The sequence below is a fragment of the Phalacrocorax carbo genome, chromosome 6 (assembly GCF_963921805.1).
Source record: "Phalacrocorax carbo chromosome 6, bPhaCar2.1, whole genome shotgun sequence".
Taxonomy (NCBI): Eukaryota; Metazoa; Chordata; class Aves; order Suliformes; family Phalacrocoracidae; genus Phalacrocorax; species Phalacrocorax carbo.
In genome coordinates, this window is record NC_087518.1 from 9,491,208 (window position 1) to 9,510,292 (window position 19,085).

The 19,085-nt window shown below is 43.3% G+C and overlaps 1 protein-coding gene across 1 annotated transcript in view; it reads right to left on the bottom strand.

Moving 5' to 3' along the window:
• Positions 1 to 19,085, bottom strand: part of PTPRG (protein tyrosine phosphatase receptor type G) — a 420,049-nt gene that overhangs the window by 75,213 nt on the left and 325,751 nt on the right. The window contains exons 9-12 of the mRNA XM_064453587.1: positions 15,624 to 15,808; positions 13,486 to 13,594; positions 11,739 to 11,788; positions 8,549 to 9,347 (exon numbers count right to left, since the gene is read on the bottom strand). Of these exons, the coding sequence (XP_064309657.1) occupies positions 8,549 to 9,347; positions 11,739 to 11,788; positions 13,486 to 13,594; positions 15,624 to 15,808 (1,143 nt within the window). The remainder of the gene's footprint in view (positions 1 to 8,548; positions 9,348 to 11,738; positions 11,789 to 13,485; positions 13,595 to 15,623; positions 15,809 to 19,085) is intronic.

Here is a 19,085-nt window from a genome sequence, read left to right on the forward strand (position 1 = left end):
CTGTATCATACACAAGATGAATATCTAGAGGTTCTGCAAGTGTCGGAGCCAATACGCATAGGCACTGTATCAAGGTATTTCAAAAGACATCTAATTGGTGCAAATTCATGTAGACTTGACGAATAAATTGTTTTTGACAAAATGATAAAAGAAAAATACAGAAGCTGATTCTTTATCTTATTCATGTTTCCTAACAGGCAGTAGTTGATCAATACCTGTCAACAGGACATAAGGGGAAAGGATTAGTGCAAACAGCTTCAGATTTGAACGAGGATTCAAATGTACACACTTGACTTCTACTTTTTAGCCTATGTGAGTCTTTCCTTACCAATGTGCTTCCTTGCCCTCGTTCAGTATTGTATTATCATATCTTCTGAAACTGCTGCAAATCCTACCAGAAGAACATAATTGCCTTTTCACTGTAGGCAGGCAAAACACAGATAATTGGAAGTCACCAGATGTCACATAATATGAAGTCATACTCTATTTTAATAGCATTTAGATTATACTCCTCCATAGGCAGGAGTAAAATTCAGCTAACATGGAAGTAAAGGTTAATTGTAAATGCTTTCGCCTGACTGCTGAAAACAGAGCAAGGCTGCAGGCTGCTGCAAGCCCAGCAAGAAATCTTTCTAGTTTTAAGAACTAGGCTGATGGAGGTAATGCCCTTTAGCAAGCAGTCTAAATGAGGTGCTAATCAGAGGGATGTTTGGGGGAAATGAATGTGCACTGAGTATAGAACCAATCAAAAGAGAGATGAGTAGCCAGCTGTCTCCAACTTCAGTAAGAAAGGCTACGGCGGGTACCAACAGTGCCACTTCGCAGAACAGGCACACAACCTTGTACCTTGAGCACGTGGTGAGCTTTCGTCTTCACAGCATATTAACAGCATACAATATACTGTTTTTAAGACAGGTCTTTGATTTCCTTGACTAGCAAAGAATAAGAAAAAGAACAACCCTAAAACTAGAGCAAAGGCTTATTCTTTGTATTTGCCAAACTTGCAAAAATCATAAGGCCTGAGGCACTGTTTTTTTATCAGTGCATTTCAAATCATTTAACAGCATGAAAAAATTAAGCCTGTGAGGCAAGTGTTACTAATCAGATTGGTAAAAGGGACAAAGCAAAAAATCACGCAATGTAATAAAACTTAGTAGGCGAGCCAAACAGTCCCACTACCTTACATCCAGTAGGGTGTTGCTTCATTTCTCTCCAATGACAATATTCTGTTTAGTTTCACCTCCACATATTTCAACACAAAAACATATGTTTCTGTTTGCATGGGAAGAAAATTAAATTCCATTATAAGCACAGCATGGGCTGGAGTCCCAATGCAAACTATTAAATTCTGCAGTGCTCATGATGCTCCTCTTACTCAGTCTACTGTGGAGAACACACTTATCTGACCCTGCCAACTCCCTATACCGCAGATGTGAGGATAAGAAAGCGTTCAGTGTGCTGAGTGCCAGAATAGCAAATGCCATTTTCGCATGCTGATGGCTGGCCCTGAAATTCCAGTTGGGAATGCCCAAGCAGTGATATGCTTCAGAAAAAGAGACTGTTCCTGTGCCGGGTTTGAAGAAAAAGTCTTAGGTGTTTTCTACTGCTTAAGTAAAGCATTGAGAAAGCTTAAACAAACCGATGCCAATAAAAATTGTACTAGAATGACAGCTGGGGCCAGAAGTAGAGCAGTACAGCTGGAGTGCTGGTGCCTGTCTCTTGAGCGTCATGGCAGAAGAGCCTTAGAAAAGGCAGCATGCTGGGTAACTTGGAAGAAGAGTTGAAGAAAATACACACAAAAAAAGACAGATCTGGGACTTTATAGCTTCCTGTTCTCCTACATAACAAAATATTATAAAATAAAAAATAGTCAGCATTCCACTCTTTTCCAAAGCAAAAATGTTGAGGCTTGGTAGTGTCAACAGCATATCCTTGTAACAGTGCCCACCATACGCTGTACTACGGCGGGGGGGGGGGGCAAGGGGAAGCTTAAAAAATGGACCAGGAAACTCCATTTTTGCTAAGAAATGTAAACAGTTTCCAGTGGCATATGCCTTCATTGAATTAATTCAGTTTGCCTTTTACTGGCTTGGAATTCATCCCAGTAGGAAGGAATAAAAATTATTACAGCATATCTGTTTCAGGAGGTCCCACAAAATACAAGGCCCACCATTACTAAATCTGCTCCTGCATCTGGAAAAATCCCTAACTCCTGTGCACCACCCATTCAGCAGTTCCATCTAGGCCTTGGATGAATGAGGCCCTGGCACAGAGAGTATTAGAGGGCATTAGGCAGTGAGGGAGGCTTTGGCAATGCAACTCTTGCACAAAGGTCAAGGCAAGAAGGAGGCATTCTACAATTTGTGAAATGTACTGTTCTTCTGTGTATTCTTGGTAACTGGTTCCCGAGAATATTGACATGTTTATTTCCCTTAAGCAACACTGCTTGCTATAGTAAGCAACCATAGTTGTAATATATAACCTATTTACCTTTACCATCCATTGCACAAAACGCCAGGGCAAAGTTCTGTTTGTTGTACCATTACAGATACCGTTAACTATGACAATATGCGCGTTCTGCAGGCCAAAAGAAACCCCGCGCTGCCAAACTGCCTCACTTCATCTGGTCACTTAAAAAAAAGTGACCTGCCCATCTTTCCTTTGAGTAAATGAAATCATGGGCTTAAAAAGCTATGTCAGTTCTGGAAAATAGTGTCGGCCATATTGTTATATGATGAAAAGGCAAAACCATGTTTTTTAAAAAGTATTACCTTTGATACAAGCTCATGCCACTGTGCAGCTATTTTCTCCCTATTTCTTTAAAGGTATTCCTACAGCAGTCATACTTACAGGCTGTGTACAACCAACCATGGCTTTTCACTGTTTTGTAAACAGATGCCAATCATATTCAATCCTGATGTCAGATATCTGAAATTCATACTCTTTGCAAACATCAAATAATTCAATGCTTTTACTTTCAAGCCATTCTGCTGTTTCCTCCTCTAAGTTGCCATGCAAAATGGCTCAGGTGCCACATGAAATACAGCTTAATAATGCTTGCCATGTATGGAGAAAGAAAGAATTACACAGATGTTTAATTATCTTAATGAGGTTATCCCCAAAAGGCTTTTGTAACCTCAGACCTGGCAAAGACTGGTCTAAAACCAAAATTCAGCCTCTGCTAAAAGCATACACCAGGCCTGAAAAATTAAGCCCTGCACATCACGATCTCATAGCCCCTCGGGGGAAGTACTGGACAGAAGTGGGTGAATGCTAAGCTCCTGGCTGAAGTTTGGATCAAGGGCCAAACCCACGTCTCCCTTCTCAGTCCCACCTCATGACTGAGGCAAGAGCCCCTACCTGACATCTATTATTTTGCTCACAACAGCCCATTCGTTATCTCTTGTCAGATACAAAGCATCTGTTTAACTGTCCGGCAAAACAAACCAAAATTCTGTGGGATGATATCTACTCTAGCCTGATTAAACTGAATCATGGGGGGGTGGTGTTTCCTGTGGTGTTGGTTTTTTTTTTTTTGGTAAAGCATCTTTCTAATCACTGTTTTCCTAATTGTCAGGTTTCAGAGTCGCGGACAATGCTCAGCAGCTGCGTGTGTAACAGTTGCAGATCAAAGGTACAATTAGTCTAATGTGGGCACCAAAACAGAGAAAAGGATGATCAGGAAAATGAAAGAGCAGAATGCAAGCAAGCGTTCAGTGACAGAAGAAAATCATTAGCATTGGCCGATACCACCAGACAAGAAGAGGCCAATGCCATTTGGAAAATAATGACATGGCCTCAGGAGAGGTGTGTGTGTATGTGCGTGTGAAATAAGCACTAAAAGAAAATGAGCCTTGCTGTACTAATTGGCCTCGCACTTTCCCTGTAATTTCTCATGTGTTCCCTGTTCTCCTCTAATCATCCACACTCATGAGTACTTCCCCATTCAGTTATCTCCTTACAACTGCTAATTTGATGCTATATAATTAATTTTACAAGTGTACATTGTTATGAAACAATTTTCTACTCTTTAAAATGATTAAACTTTCTACTCACAAAAATAGTTTTGAAACCGTGACAGCTTTCCCGGAGAAAAGATGTATCCAAAAAAGTTTCTGCCATCTACAGGGTAAACTGCAGGGATTCTTTCTGCTCTCTTTGGAAGGGGCCTTCACCCTCTTTTAACTATTCTGATGCTCAGGAATACTTTCAGACACTTCTGGCAATGTCCTCTTGGCTTTGCTGGTCTTGAGTTCTAGTTTACCTTGTCATGGGAAACCTTTAAGGCCCCTTTTCATAGGAAGAGGTCTTGCTTATGCCTGGAGTTTCACTGAACTCAACTCCTCGTGTAAGCTAGGTCTGATCTGTAGGTATGAACTGCAAATTTCCATATTACTGTGGAAAAAGTTCAGCTGAAGCAACTAGTCTTAGGCTTTGTGCTTAGTGTTTGATAGATGGGCCAATTCGCCGTGGGTTTTGCTGGCATGTGTCTTTGATAACCTAGATCCAGTCTGGAGGAAAGCTCCTTCTCCTGCATTCCCAAGAGTCTTCTCACAGGGGTAACACTCCCAACAAGCCAGCCAGGATTTACTCAGACTCATCTAGTAAAATATTTGGGCAAATTCTGGGTTAGGTAGACCTCAGCTATCCATTGCAGATGCCTGGTGACACAAGATGCAAAGAAAAGAAGGATTTGCCTGAAGAGACTTTGAAGGACAAGGTCTTCACACCTGGTACAAAGGGATTCAGACTGAAAACCTCTGTCCTGAAGCCAATAAGAAACATCTCAAAACATTCTCAGAGTTGAAAAACACTAGCCCTTCCCAATGTCTGGAAGGGAGTCACCAGGTTTCTGACCAACCTAACTTCTTCCACCTGGAGGTCAAGGACAGTAAATGAACCTCAACCCCAAGGAAAATGGCACAAATAGGCCCTTCTTCATTTCTTAATATCCTTTCCCGGCCCTTTTGCTGCTGAGTGTCCTCTTCAGTACACCGAGGGGCCTGGGAGAGGCTTGTCTGGGAAGCTGAAAATATGGTACAATTCCTTCTTCTCATCCCAGGTATGCCGCCAGAGGTTTAACTAAGATTTAACTAAAGTTAATTTGGGTGAAACAGGTAACACTCTTGCTTATCTTTTACCCCAGACATCATGTGCTCATCATTTTGGATGTAATTTCCTACACATGCAAGCCATTTTTGTAAGACACAGAGATCTTAGTAAGTTATCTTCCCCCCCCATATATAAGCATGGAAAACATAATTTGCAGAGTCCTTTAAAGGCTGATCATCTTTGCATGTAGTCTTCAGGCAGGGTCACTTCAAGCCTGCAAGTAAGCAGAGCTCTTAAAAGAGGCTGTCTAGCAGGAGGCAAAGCTGCATGGAACCACTTTCAGTGATAGCTCTCTGCATGCTAAGAACAGGCAGAAATCCCTACAGACTAAGGTGATAAAATTCACAATAACCAGTAAGTACTTCTTAGCAATATTAACGATATTTCCCCGTCTCATTGATTTTCACCTTTTTCATCTTAACTTCACCATGGAATAAAAAACAATCTAATAACAATCCCTTTGTCATGAGCTAAGAAACAAGAACACCCACACATCTTTCCTCCAATTTATTAGGCTGAGAATAAGCTACGAGGCCCTTTCTAGGTCTTAGATAAGGGACATTGTACTTAGGCTATCCAAGAAACTGGCACATGAGAAACAGGGAAGCAGAAGGCAAGAAGAACCAAAGACAGCTATTTCAGAGGGAGGCAGGTTTACCCAGGCAGATTGAATTGCTGGGGTCTGAACCTAACTGGTGCTGAATGCCTACACCCAACATTGCAAAGCACGGCTAGGACAAGCTCCTTCCTTCCTGATAAAAAGGTGATTAGGGCAAGTGGCATGTTGAAAGCTGCCTGACAGGCATCTCAGACCATATTCAGTGGGAGTACTGGACTTTGAAGAATATTTCCGGTTGAGGAGTAAGAAAAACAGCAGCAGTAAAAAAATCAGCACAACCTGGTGCAGGTTTCTTGGCTTCCACATTGTTAATCTGTTCTCTTAGAGAACAGTTATGATTCACAGCATTACAGTCAGGTCAGCATTTCTGTAACAAATGTTATTAAAGATTGGATTTAGCTTTGTTTATTAAATTGGTTCTGAGCTATAACTGAGTGCACAATGTCTGCATTTTTGTGTTTATAAATGTAGGGAAAAATAAATATGTAAGGTTTTTTCACAGTACTCTAACTCTAGAGAAGCTTGGATGGAAAAACAAAATTACAAAACAGTCTACAGATTAGCAAAATAAACAATAACAGTAAAAAAAAAACACCAAACAAAAAATGTGCACTATCTTATAAAGGCTGTGGTAATACACATAATCACTCAGATAAGCTCAGCGCTGTCTCTAAATCTCAGTCCTTACTCTGCAGATAAATCAAATCCATATGCATGTACTCCATTTGCTCCTTGCAGTTGTAAGATCTGTTTTCCTCACCAGTGCCTGGAGCTCCCCAGGCAGAAACACGTGCATATGCACTGGACCTTCTGCACAGTGAGCTGGGAGCACTGTGAGATACCTGTTTGCATAGGCCTGCGCAGCAAATCCTGACCACACAGGGCTTGGTGCACACGGAGATCACCTGGGCATGCTTCCAAAAGGTAGTATTTGCTGTGTACATACTGTGGAGTTGGTACATACATCCAGAGTTGGTGTGCACAGGAGCATCGGTAATTCTCATCAGGACAAATATGTCCTGATGTTCTCTATGTATGTATATACGTATATACATATACATGTATACTCATCCAATATGTAAACTCCGGCTGGTGTATAGGGTTTGCGTGGCAAGGTTTTGGTAGTGGGGAGCTTACAGGGGTGGCTTCTGTGAGAAGCTGCTAGAAGGGTTCCCCATGTGCAACAGAGCCAATGCCAGCCGGCTCCAAGACGCATCCGCCGCTGGCCAAGGCTGAGCCCATCAGTGACAGTGGCAGCGCCTCTGGAGTAATATATTTAAGAAAGGGAAAAAAACCCAAAACTGCACAACTGCAGCCAGAGAAAGGAGCGAGAATGTGTGAGAGAAATGAAGACACCAATGACAGTGAAGGAGGAGGGGGAGGAGGTGCTCCAGGAACCAGAGCAGAGACTCCCCTGCAGCCTGTGGTGAAGACCATGGTGAGGCAGGCTGTCCCCCTGCAGCCCATGGAGGTTAGTGGTGGAGCAGATATCCACCTGCAGCCTGTGGAGGACCCCACACCAGAGCAGGTGGATGGGCCCAAAGGAGACTGTGACCCCGTGGGAAGCCCATGCTGGAGCAGGCTCCTGGCAGGACCTGTGGCCCCATGGAGAGAGGAGCCCATGCTGGAGCAGGTTTGCTGGCAGGGCTTGTGACCCCACGGGGGACCCACGCTGGAGCAGTCTGTTCCTGAAGGACTGCACCCCATGGAAGGGACCCACACTGGAGCAGTTTGTGAAGAACTGCAGCCTGTGGGAAGGACCCAGATTGGAGAAGTTCATGGAGGACTGTCTCCCATGGGAGGAACCCCACGCTGGAGCAGGGGAGGTGTGAGGAATCCTTCCCCTGAGGAGGAAAGAGTGGCAGAGACAAGGTGTGATGGACTGACCGCAACCCCCATTCCCTGTCCCCCTGCGCTGCTGGGGGAGGAGGAGGTAGAGAAATTGGGAGTGAAGTTGAGCCCAGGAAGAAGGGAGGGGTGGGTAGAAGGTGCTTTAAGATTTGGTTTTTATTTTCTCATTACCTTACTCCAATTTGATTGGTAATGAATTAAACTAATTTCCCCAAGTTGAGTCTGTTTTGCCTATGACACTAATTGGCAAGTGATCTCTCCCTGCCCTTACCTTGGCCCATGAACCTTTCTTTATATTTTCTCTCCCACGCCCAGCTGAGGAGGGGGGTGACAGAGCAGCTTTGGAGGGCACCTGGCACCCAACCAGGGTCAACCCACCGCAACTGGCTAAGATTTTTTTCTACAGCAAAAAAAAAAAGAAGGGAACCCTAGTGCAAAAGACGCCTTGTCCTGGAAGATCAGAGCATGAGGTTTTGTGGCAAGAAATAAACCAGCGATGATCCCATATTTGAGAGAATATCTCAAAGCCCAGTCACGGAGAATCCTGTGGATAAACTGAATTAGCATACAGCATATACACCAACCTTCCCATGAAACACCAGCTCAGCACATCAACCGCTCTTCCAAATTAATTTCACAGCTGTAGTTCATTGTATTCTGCCCCCCCCCCCCCTTTTTTTTTTAACTAAATTCTTAATGCAGCATGTTGGGGGTTAACATTTTTCCAAATTTTCTCTTGTTGTAAGCTACAAGGACCATGAATCTGTCCCAGTAAAATAAAAGGATGATCCTTCCCTCTTCCCCCCAGTAACAATTTGTGGGTTGGGTCCTGTGACGACCTGCTCATCAGATGAAGCCAGGCACCACAAAAACGTTGTGTCTGCTGGAGATCAGTAAGGAATTTGGATTGTGTCATTTTCCAGCACTCTTATGCTGGTAAAAGCAGTTTCCCCAGAGGTCACTCACCTGGGTTAATGGTGATGAATTTGTTATCTGAAGGGTATTCTTCTGGAAACCTGTCCTCCTTTGGAGGAGGTTTTCTTGTTGTCTCTGGTCTCCTTGGGACCTTCCCCAGGTAAAGTTCGTTGGTGAATGCTGGCGGCACTTGGGTGGAAGGGAGTGGCTGGGGCTGAGTGTCTGCTTCGGCAAAGCTCTCCTCCACAGGACCTCCAGCTGTGGGGGCAGCGTTTTGGTTTGGCTCTTCACCCGATATGGTTTTATTTCCTTCCTCCTCGGCAGTCCGGCTGGGGGAGGCCGTGGCCACGTTGGGCTCTGTGCTATTGCGTGCCTCCGTGGCTGCCGTTGCCCTGTTTTTCTCCTTCTTCTCAGCATCCTTTTCTTCCTCTTCCTCATGCTCCCGCTCCCCATCCTCACTTTCACTCTTTTCGTCCTTCTCCCCCTCCTCAGCTCCCTCACCGTCCTTCGTCAGTGCCGAGTCCCGCTCTGGCCCCGGGGAGGCGGCAGCAGCGGCCTCAGTGGCAGCCACCACTGGCCGTCCCGCCTGCTTGCTGGGGGCAGCCGCTGCGGGCAGCCGGGTGGGCCACACGCTGCTAGGGAAGGAGGAGATGCCACCACCGCTGAAGCCCAGCCCTGCCAGCAAGGTGCTGGTCACTACTGAGGCCACAGTGGCCTGGCTGCCGCTGGAGGAAGGCCCCATCCCTGTGGCCATGGACACGAAGGAGAAGGGGAGCCCCGAGGAGGTCCAGGTGGAGGAGCCAGAGCTGATGGGAGCCATGTCAGCTGAGGAGGCAGGAGATGCTGTGGGCTTGAGGAGGTCACCGGCAGCAGAGGGGAAAAAAACACAGCAGAGAGCATCAGCAGGGGCCCCAGCATGCCACCTGCAGTCATTTTTATTTTGCTTTTCCCTCCCTTTCCACACACATGCCATTATGGTTGCCATTTTCTTAAAATGAGAGACTTATACCAGCTGGATGAGGGCCCAGCCAGGAACAAGACATGCCACAGAGCTACACAGCAAACCATGAAGGCAGGAAACCTCCTTGCATTCACCACTTCCAAACAACCATTATCATCAAAAACCTCTTTATATTATCTATTTTACAGTAGGCCCTTCTCCACCCATGTCACTGGTGACTTGTGAGTAACGTTTCCTCTCGGGTAAGGAGGATGTAAGGAGTTTAATGAGTTTAGCTGCATTACTCACAGTGCTTTAATCCTCAGAATACAGAAGTTTAAAAATACAGCATTACATAAAGGCTGTCCCAAAATAAGGGCTGTAAAGCCAACGTGAGCATCCGTGGCTGGTGGTTCTGCTCTGACAAGGGAACTCTGGCTCTTCCCACACACACTGTGAGGGCTTGGAATGGTATTATTTTTATTTCCTTAATTTACCCATCAGCATTACTCTCCTAAGGACTGGTGATGCAGTGAGGCATCGCCCTCATTAGAAAAGACCTGCAGCACAGCCAGCTGGGTGCTCATGAAGGACTTAGCATCAGAAGCCCTTCGGCAAGCCACCACAGCCTTGCCCAGGACCACCGGGATGTGGCGCCCATGCATAGATTCAGCTTTCCCCAACTACAGGGCTCTCCCTGGCCATGACCAGTGACCCAGAGCCAGGGATGACACTACCCACTTCCCTCGGGGAGTTGAGAGGAAGTAGGGAATGAACCATGGACTTTGCATCCTCTGCACGCTGCCACTGTTATTCTAATGCCAACCCAGTGCATGCATGCTCACATGTGGGTCCCTGTGCACACATGTGGATGCTCTACCAGAAACAAAAACCCTTGGTATATACTCAAAGAACTAGACAAGTTGTTCCCCTTCCTGAATTACATGAAAAGACACTGAAGTGTGTTGGCTAAGGACAAGGAATAATTCTGTGGAAGAGCTGGGATCAGCAGTTCTGCCCGACAACCTGACCACCCTCCCTCTCTGACTTACTGAAAAATGTCTCATGAATTAATCAGCAAGAGGAGCATTAGCTGGAAAGGTACGCATCAGACGACGACAAACAAGGGTTAAATAGGTGCTACTGAACGTTGAACAAAACTGTGAAATGCTTATTTCTGGAACTTAAATTGATAACTTAACAGTATTTCTGCACCTCTCTGCAATTCTTGGCTTCAGTCAGACCGTGTAGTTGAAATGCTGCAGCAAACCAAGAAGGCTGCTTTCTCATATTATTTTTGACCAGCTGCAATCACAGAGAACCTGAGATCTCAGAAGATGACCTGCGCTTTAGACATTTCAAGCCAAAACTTTAAATAAGCATCTAAATGTTCAGATACTTATCAGCGTGAATCCCTAAGGCGCTGTGAGATTTGCTTTTCAGTGGCATACAGTCTCAAAGCTGGACTGAGTATTAAAATTTGACAGCAGATTTTATATGTCTAGAATACCTCTATACATCATTAAACAAACATTAATCATTCAAATTCAAGCTTTGTATGTGTTATTTGCTTGCTAGGGAGTACATCAAACTGGAACAGAATAAAACCAGAAGCAATGTACTTAAGAGTAAATTCAGTAGTATGAATGCAGTCCATAAATTTGACTGAACAATTCAGTATACTAAATGCCAAGAAATTTAGGTTATGGATAGTTTATGTTAAATAACCTAATAAGATGCTTTCAAAATTAAAACAGTATGCTCCAGTTTTAGTGTAAATGTATCAACATTTCTGATTCTGGAATACAGAAGTCAGCTTCAGTGACTCATTACAGTCTCACCTGAATTAAGATTAAAACAAAGAACTTGTTAAGGCTTTATTCACACAATAGCAGGTATTCTTAAAACACAGGAAGAGCAAAGATACTGTGCGTGAAGCCTTATTCCTGTTGCATATACTTCTGGTCATACACTTACTAAAAGAAATTACATTTATTTCCACAGTCATGATTCAGATTATAAATCCCCTCTAAAAGTGTTGAATACATATTTGGGAAGATTTTTTTAACACCTGATTCTCCAGCTGCCAAAGCCTCTCAAAGCATGAAGCTAAAAAATCAAACCCCGTCCAATATTTTAGGTATGTTCTAAAACCTTTTGAGGTGGGTTTGAACAACCACCTCCCCAGGAAAGCTGGGTCCTGTCGCAGATTTACAACATCGTGCTGCCACCTGGTGGGAATGCCGCCCCAAATTAGCGCTGCCCATCCACGCACCGCAGTGATTTATGGCCACGACTTACCACTCCTGTTTTCACAATTCTGGTCCCCTCGAAAATTCGAGTAGTGTTAGCTGAGAAACAAAGAACATCAGCATATCAGCGGACTGGGAAGGGAGGCACTGCTAAAATTGCTAAGCAATTGCTGAACAATTATACTACAAAATATATATGCAGGTCTCAGTTTGGAGAAAAAGCTACTCAGCTCGTTTGGTATTACTTACCTTACTTTGTAATTGTGTCTAAAGACAGATATGTTTGTTGTCAGTTACTCAGGCTTGGCAATGCCTGTTTAAGTGCACTGTCAGAAAACACATGCTCTCCTTCAAACCCAAGTTGGATGAAATGTCCTGACTTACACAGACAGGAAGCGCAGCTGGTGATAATAGTTTTTTCTGCCCTTGTGATAATATTATAATTATTTCTTGCTATTTAACTCAGCTACAACTATAATCAGCCTCTGAAGAATGTTTTGAAAGCTCAAGTGGATTCTTTTTCTATGTTAGGTCTTGGGTACAGCCAAAGATTAGAAGGACAGCTCCTTTTTGGGGAGACTTCCAAGTCTTTGAACACTGGGCTAGAGTACCCAAGGAGTATCCAGCAAAACTGTCAATAATGATTTAATCTTAACTGTAATTAAATAGGTATCATGGTCAAATTTCAAAGAATTCTTCCATTCTGTTATCTGCTGAAAGAGGCCGCAATCAGTAATGTACAAGCTTCTGACTTCTGCCTGGCACTTGAAGTGAAGTCCAAATCACTATGCTGAGACACTAAGAAACTGAGAGCTACGTAGGAGATATTGCTTGGACAGGACATTTCTTGTCCCATCCCTGCTCTTCTTGCAATGCCACTAACACTGTGGCATGACACTGGAACATAACTAAATTGTGTCCACAGCTCGATATCCTTCAGATGTTAAGTGCTAACAGAGTAGGACTAAACCCTCCATGTTTTCCAAAAATCACACTTGGAAATGCTTGTCTTACTTTGTTCCATACACAGCATCCGACCCAAGTAACGTAACTCTTTGCTGCACCTTAAGGGCTTAAATTTTTAACTCTGATTTTTTTTTTTTTCCATTATCCATTCCGAGGTTTATATATCTATAAACTGGAGTGGGAGGGAGTGCTCTCAGCAGAGCTGAATTTTGGCCTACTTAATAAAAAAAAAAAGTAGTAATAATTTCCTAGGAAGGAGCAAAACTTCAGCACTTAAAAAACTCAAAGCACATCACGTTCTTCTACCAAATCTCAGCTTTACCAGATTTCTCCAATAAACTTAAAAGGAAATCCATAACAAAGGAGAGCTTAGCATCCAGTTCCTTAGCTTTCATTTAAATATGTATGTTTTGGAAATCATTGAGACTGTGTGCATGGTAAAACCTGAACGTCTCCACATGTGGTTGTCAAGGTAGGACTGATCTTCTTTCCTCTTTACATAAAACAGACACCGCTCAGACTTGCATTTTCCTATAGCTGTGTCTCTGATGCATAAGCAGTCTCTGATGAATTTGCTTTAGACACCTGTACCAAGAAAAGCTCTGAATTCTCCTAAAACCTGACAAATGCTGCCAGCAGAGAGGTGCAGGCAAACCCCCATCACTAGAGATAGAATGGTGATAAAGCTACTGGCCACAATCTGAAATTAGCATTGTCTCCACACATTCAAACATCTCCTGAAATCATTCCACACCATACTGCACTCTGCAAAGCAAATGTTAAACACACAAAGAGTCATAATGTAAAAATACGTATGTGGCTTTTTTTACCTTGAAAGAGCATAGTCTGGCTAAAGTCACTACGCATTTCATTTCGGCAAACTGCTTGAACTCTGAACAGATAAAGGATGTCAGGTGAGACATGGCTAATGATGGCTTTCTGTTTAAAAAAAATAGATATTATTCAGTTTTTTACCCCCACAGTACTGTCCACGATCAGTCTGAAATATATAAAGCATTGCGCTAACACAGGACATTTCTGCCATATAGACAAACGTATTTCTAAACAGAAATATTTGCTGGTCCCCTGGAAGAGGGTAAGGCCAAGGTCAAAGGACCTCCCTGGGATAAAAGTGATGCACTCAGACTCTGCTCACGAGAAAGAAACAAACACATCCTACATCTATACTTTCATGACAGTCTTCATGCCTGAAAGTCTCTGCTCTCCTCAGAATAACCTAAACCCCAAATCATTTGGCCTTACAGGAATTAAAATGAGATTTTTATAGGTGGAGATCCAAGTCCCAAACCTGGGAAAAGCCCAGAAAAGCCACTGTATGTTCAAACTGTCTATTTATTTTGCAACAAACTGGCTGTGGCACTTCGACGCCAGTGACCTGTGTAATATGATGGCTCGGCACCCTGGGCTGGGATGTCCTTGCATACTTCTACACCTGAGACGTTGCCTTGCTGCCTCCCAGCTACTCATTTGTGTTGCCTTAGTCCATGATCACATCAGTTCGTGTTTTGCAGCAGACAGCAGCAGTAGCTGTGTGGGTCACTTGCAACACCAGTGACCTCTTTAGGAAAACACTGTCTAGCTTTGTTTCAAGATGGGACAGCCCAGCTGCCTCTGCCAGAGGACTGCAAGCAAATTACACTTTCCTCTGAAAGAGAGCTTCCTTCTTCTTTTGCCCCTAAAATAGACTAAGCTGTCAATGCTTTCTTAACCTCCAAGCTCTGCTGCACAGCACAGGGTCTCACTGCAATGTATTTCCAAGCTATCACTCCATCACATTCTCTGCACTTTTAATTATTTCTTTTACATAAAACAGGATGCTGTCACTGTGCTCACCTCATTTTTGCTGATTAAGGCTCTCCTCCTTATACCTGATTAAAAAAAGTATCTCCCTTATAAGCGTGAAGTTATGACATGAGAGAGGTTACAATACATCATAACCTTGGGTGCCTTTCAATAGATTCCTTTCTGATTTTGTGAGGCACATCGTTCCCTAATGTGACCCAGATAACAATGTCTAGTGGGGAAATTGAAAATATAAATGGAAATGAAGTAAAAGAATCTTAATCTAAGGGAATAAGAGAAGTATTATTGTGTAACTGATTGAATGGGCCCAGAGGACTGTGTATTTGGAAAAAAAAATATGATAACAGTCATTAGGAATAACACTCTGTGCTGCTGCATTTTTCATGTGCATATACAATTACTGATTTCATTATTCTAGAGGCTTTCTTTGATTAACAATAAACGGAGGCCTTTCAAACCTGAATATGTCTCTTTGATTTTATATGCAGAGAATGTTAAAGACCGGTGCAATACTTGCTTCCACTTAGACAAGAATGACAAGCAGATCAAATCCTAAAAGGAGGAGATGGATTGGTGTTTCCATCTGTGCTGGAACTGTCTTGCTCTTCGCTCTTTTTCTTCCACTGCCAGACGTAGGCAGTGCTTGTACGGGGCCTCTCCACAATAACGTGCCCTAGCCATGCCCTGACCATGCAACTCCTACTGCTGGCAGCACTTACTGCCAGAAACTGCTCCAAAGACTGCAAGGGGCTATGCACAGCAAAAAGCCTGAGCCCAGGAACAGATTTTGGGGGAGCAGACTTTTAATGTGAAAATCTGTGAGCTGAACACAAGCCAAAAGGTATTCAGAGCCTAACTATTTCCCGAGCCAGCTGCTTCTCAGCGACAGTATATGAAAAAGTGTCTGCAGATTTAGTCCTTTATGCACTCACATAAACTATAAATTCACACTCCAGTATTTTGGGTAGTCTGTTAGGCAATGTTCAACTAATGCTGAACATTTTAATAGCAATTCATTGAGAGTCAAACACTAGCCTGTCTATAAGGTTAACAACTGCTTTCCTCCTCTACTTCCTTCTGCTGAGAAAATAACAATATAAGGATAGCTCGATACATATGTCTGGGGTCGATGCTGTGGTTTTACCAGGTCCTTGTCACTGTCCTTGGTGAAGGTCTTCTCCTTTTCGTCTTCATTTTTAGTCCAGCTATATGAGATCATGTAGTTCATGATCGGAGGGTGGTAGATGGTTTCTGGTTGGTTCCAGGTTACAAGTAACGCTGTCCTGTTCACAGGCTGCACTTTCATGTTGACCGGGGGAGTGCTGCAAGCTAAAAAACAGAAGGAAAAAATATGAAGCTCTCCTAAATAACCAAAAGAAGACAAACAGGAAGAACTCTGCCTCACTTTAAGAGCCACGTTTTTTCTTTAATGCCCTTGCCTACGGTAATAGCTTAGACTGCAATCCACTGAGACCAATGGGATTTAATACCACCTGCAGCTGCTTTCTGCTCTCCAGAGTAAAGTGAGCGAGAGAATCCATTCTCTGCAGGCAGGATGCTTAGTTCTCGACTTACTTTCAGTCCTGACATTTGCATGTACGCTTTAACTTGGTCACTTCAGAGCTCTGCACTGGAACATTAGAAGTCCAATCAACCTGAGACTCAGCTTTCCTGGCCCACGGTCTCCTGCTGTATGAAGGGGGTAAATACTCCAGTGTGCTCTGCAGGCCCTGGAAATAGTTGGAACCTCTGAAAATGTGACACTATTGGGTCAGTAAGTGTTTTCCTCAACCTAGTATATTTTTGCACATGAGCAGAAGTTACTTTATGCTCCTCTTTCTATATACTTTCATTCACAGATTCTCAACTGTTTGTCAGTAACGTATCACAGCACAGGGAAGAGTGGCACTTGATGGCCTTTGGCCATCTCCTTCTCATAACAGGCAGGGGAACCCTCCAGCCAGCCTCCAAAAGCTGTGCCTTCCTGAACCTGATTGCAGCAGGGAGGCAAAAGTTACTTATCACTCAAGCTTAAGTCGCTGGGGATGTCAGCATAGAAACAGCTTAACCAGCAGGCAAAAACACGGCTTCTGCTTACTGCAGACACCAAACCCCAAACTCCCCCAGGGAAGACCGAGCCCAGGCGCAAACCCAGCCTGTACATTTCAGGAGGAGCCGGGTGTGCACAGCCCGCTCGCAAACGCTGAAGACGATGCTTTTCAAGCCATTGAAACGTTAACGTCAGGGACTAATGAGGAACACTAGATGGCACTCATATGCTATCGAAACAGTACATCATGTGCACTTCTCAACTATAAAGAGTTTAGATTTTTTCCAAGCTTTAAAAATCATGTTTAAAATACACAATTCAGGACAGATTCTCACATTCTCTTTCCCAATATAAACTCTGAACTAAGAAAAATCACTTGCAATGATACCTAAACACATGTGCCCTGGCAAAGGAGCTGGTCTCTTCTGCCAGGGAAAGTCAAAGTGTCACCCAGCCCATCACGTTGACACTGTTTGCAGAATTATTTTTCCCAGTGCAACTTTTCCATTTAAAGCCAACACATTCAGCTTGTTTGCACCCTGCAGGTATGTGACTGCGTGTGTATTCGGCCATTATTTCACTTCTAAAGAGTCCTGGCAGCACTGAAGGGGAGAAATGTCTATTCCTATGCCTGGACTTGCAGGTTGGTCATGTAGCTCTGCTGTTACATTACTGAAATAGCTACAGTTCCTAAATAAAAATGATTAAATGCTGTAAACACCAATATTACCAGTACAATAAAAAAATACCTGTCAAATGCATTTGTGCAGTTATAACTCACACATTTTGTAGCTAGCCTGAACAAGAGAACATATATTGCAGAAATACAGTTGGGCAGGAAAGATCTTTGATGTTTGCTCCTGCCATGAGTGGTGACAACCTTGCAGTTTTGCAGTATATCCTTCTGCTCAACCCAGAAGGACGATCCAGCAAAGCAAACAAACCCTGCAGTACCTCGAATCACTGAAAAAACGAATATGAGTTTCTATTTAAACTGAGTTGAAGAGACCAAAATGGCATTCTGCTGTCAATGCCACAAAGCCAGAACCAACATGTTGGTCTGCTGCCTGCAGACCCCTTCCCTCCTGCTCACTCCTGGTCTCTGCAGGGAGCCAGCAAGAGCCAGAGTGTCACAGAGCACGGCCTGAAGGTGGCCAGGACCCGGCCGAGAGGACACTGCTCGAAGTAGTCACTGTTGTCACTATTTACAGAGCTTCATGATCCTTGGTATGCCTCTCCATGCTCATCTCTTTCTGCTGAGATGATCAGATCAATTCTTGCTGACATCACTGTTTATTGATAACTGCACCAATAAATCGTAACTGTGCCCTTTGAAGCCCTTTATCATCACAGAATTACACTTCAAAATGCCAGGCCAGCCATTATTGCCCCCCCTAATGAAATCCTATCAGAGATAGGAGCCCAGGGTGAACGACTACCCAGACCTAGAATTCTTATCCAGTCCTCCTCCTCCAGGAGGACATCCAGAGATTTATATATTTAAAGTAATCATGGATCAAATTGTTTTAGACATAATTCAACCAGGTAACCTTCACGAGAGATGGAGAGATCTACCTTAATTGCAATATCCCTCTGAACCATGGTTAGCCAAGTGTTTTTGAGACAAGGACCCCAAGCCACCCTAGAGAGAGGAGACTGTCACGTCCCCTATTCCATGCCACTCTTTGCAGCCAGCTTTGATGCCATCCAGCATAGCTCATGCCAATCAGAGGAAAGAAGTGGCTATTTCCCAAGGGTAATTAGGAGACTCACGGGATCAAAGTCAGGAGACCCTCCCTGACCCTGAAGCCTGAACCAAGAAGGTCATGAGCACTTTTAAGCAGCTGAGTGACTCCAATGACTTCACTGAGACAAGTTTTGATGAGGACAAACCTCATTCACAGACAGCTAAAAGGAGACAGAATTTACAATACTGCTATTTCATAGTAAATATTACAAAATTTTCATGATTTAGTATGAATTTGTTCCAATTATTCCACAGCACACAGCAGTACCTGATGTAATTAAGTAATAACCAACCTTTTCTGATCAGCCACTTTTTTTTTTTAACAGCTTATGAATGGGCAAAAGAGAAATCTTTTTTATAAAATGAAACATATGGTTTTATTAATTTAACCGAACCTGCTCAGGACACAATGGAATAAAAAAACATTTGATCTAATAATTCAATTTGATGATTTAATTAAAGTGATACATAGTAATGTAGCAAATGTCTGAAAGGCAAGAAAAAAAGTGTAAAGATTTGACCATCTATAAAACAACTGGCATTTTCCAGAGATCTAATTTTCCTTTCAATACTCTCTGTGCCTTGGATTTTTGAAAGAAGATTAAAAGAACCGCAGACTCCTCTCTTTCTTTTTTTTTTTTCATGCTAAAGAACCTCTACTGATTTTGCAAAATGTGCAGCTGAAGGACAAATAGAAATGCAGAAAGAAGTTGGGACAGGGAGGCAGAAGTTTGCATCTTCCTCTGAATTGAATCAGGACACACTAAAAAGAAACACAAGCTTTTTTTTTTTTAAATCAGGCTAAATAA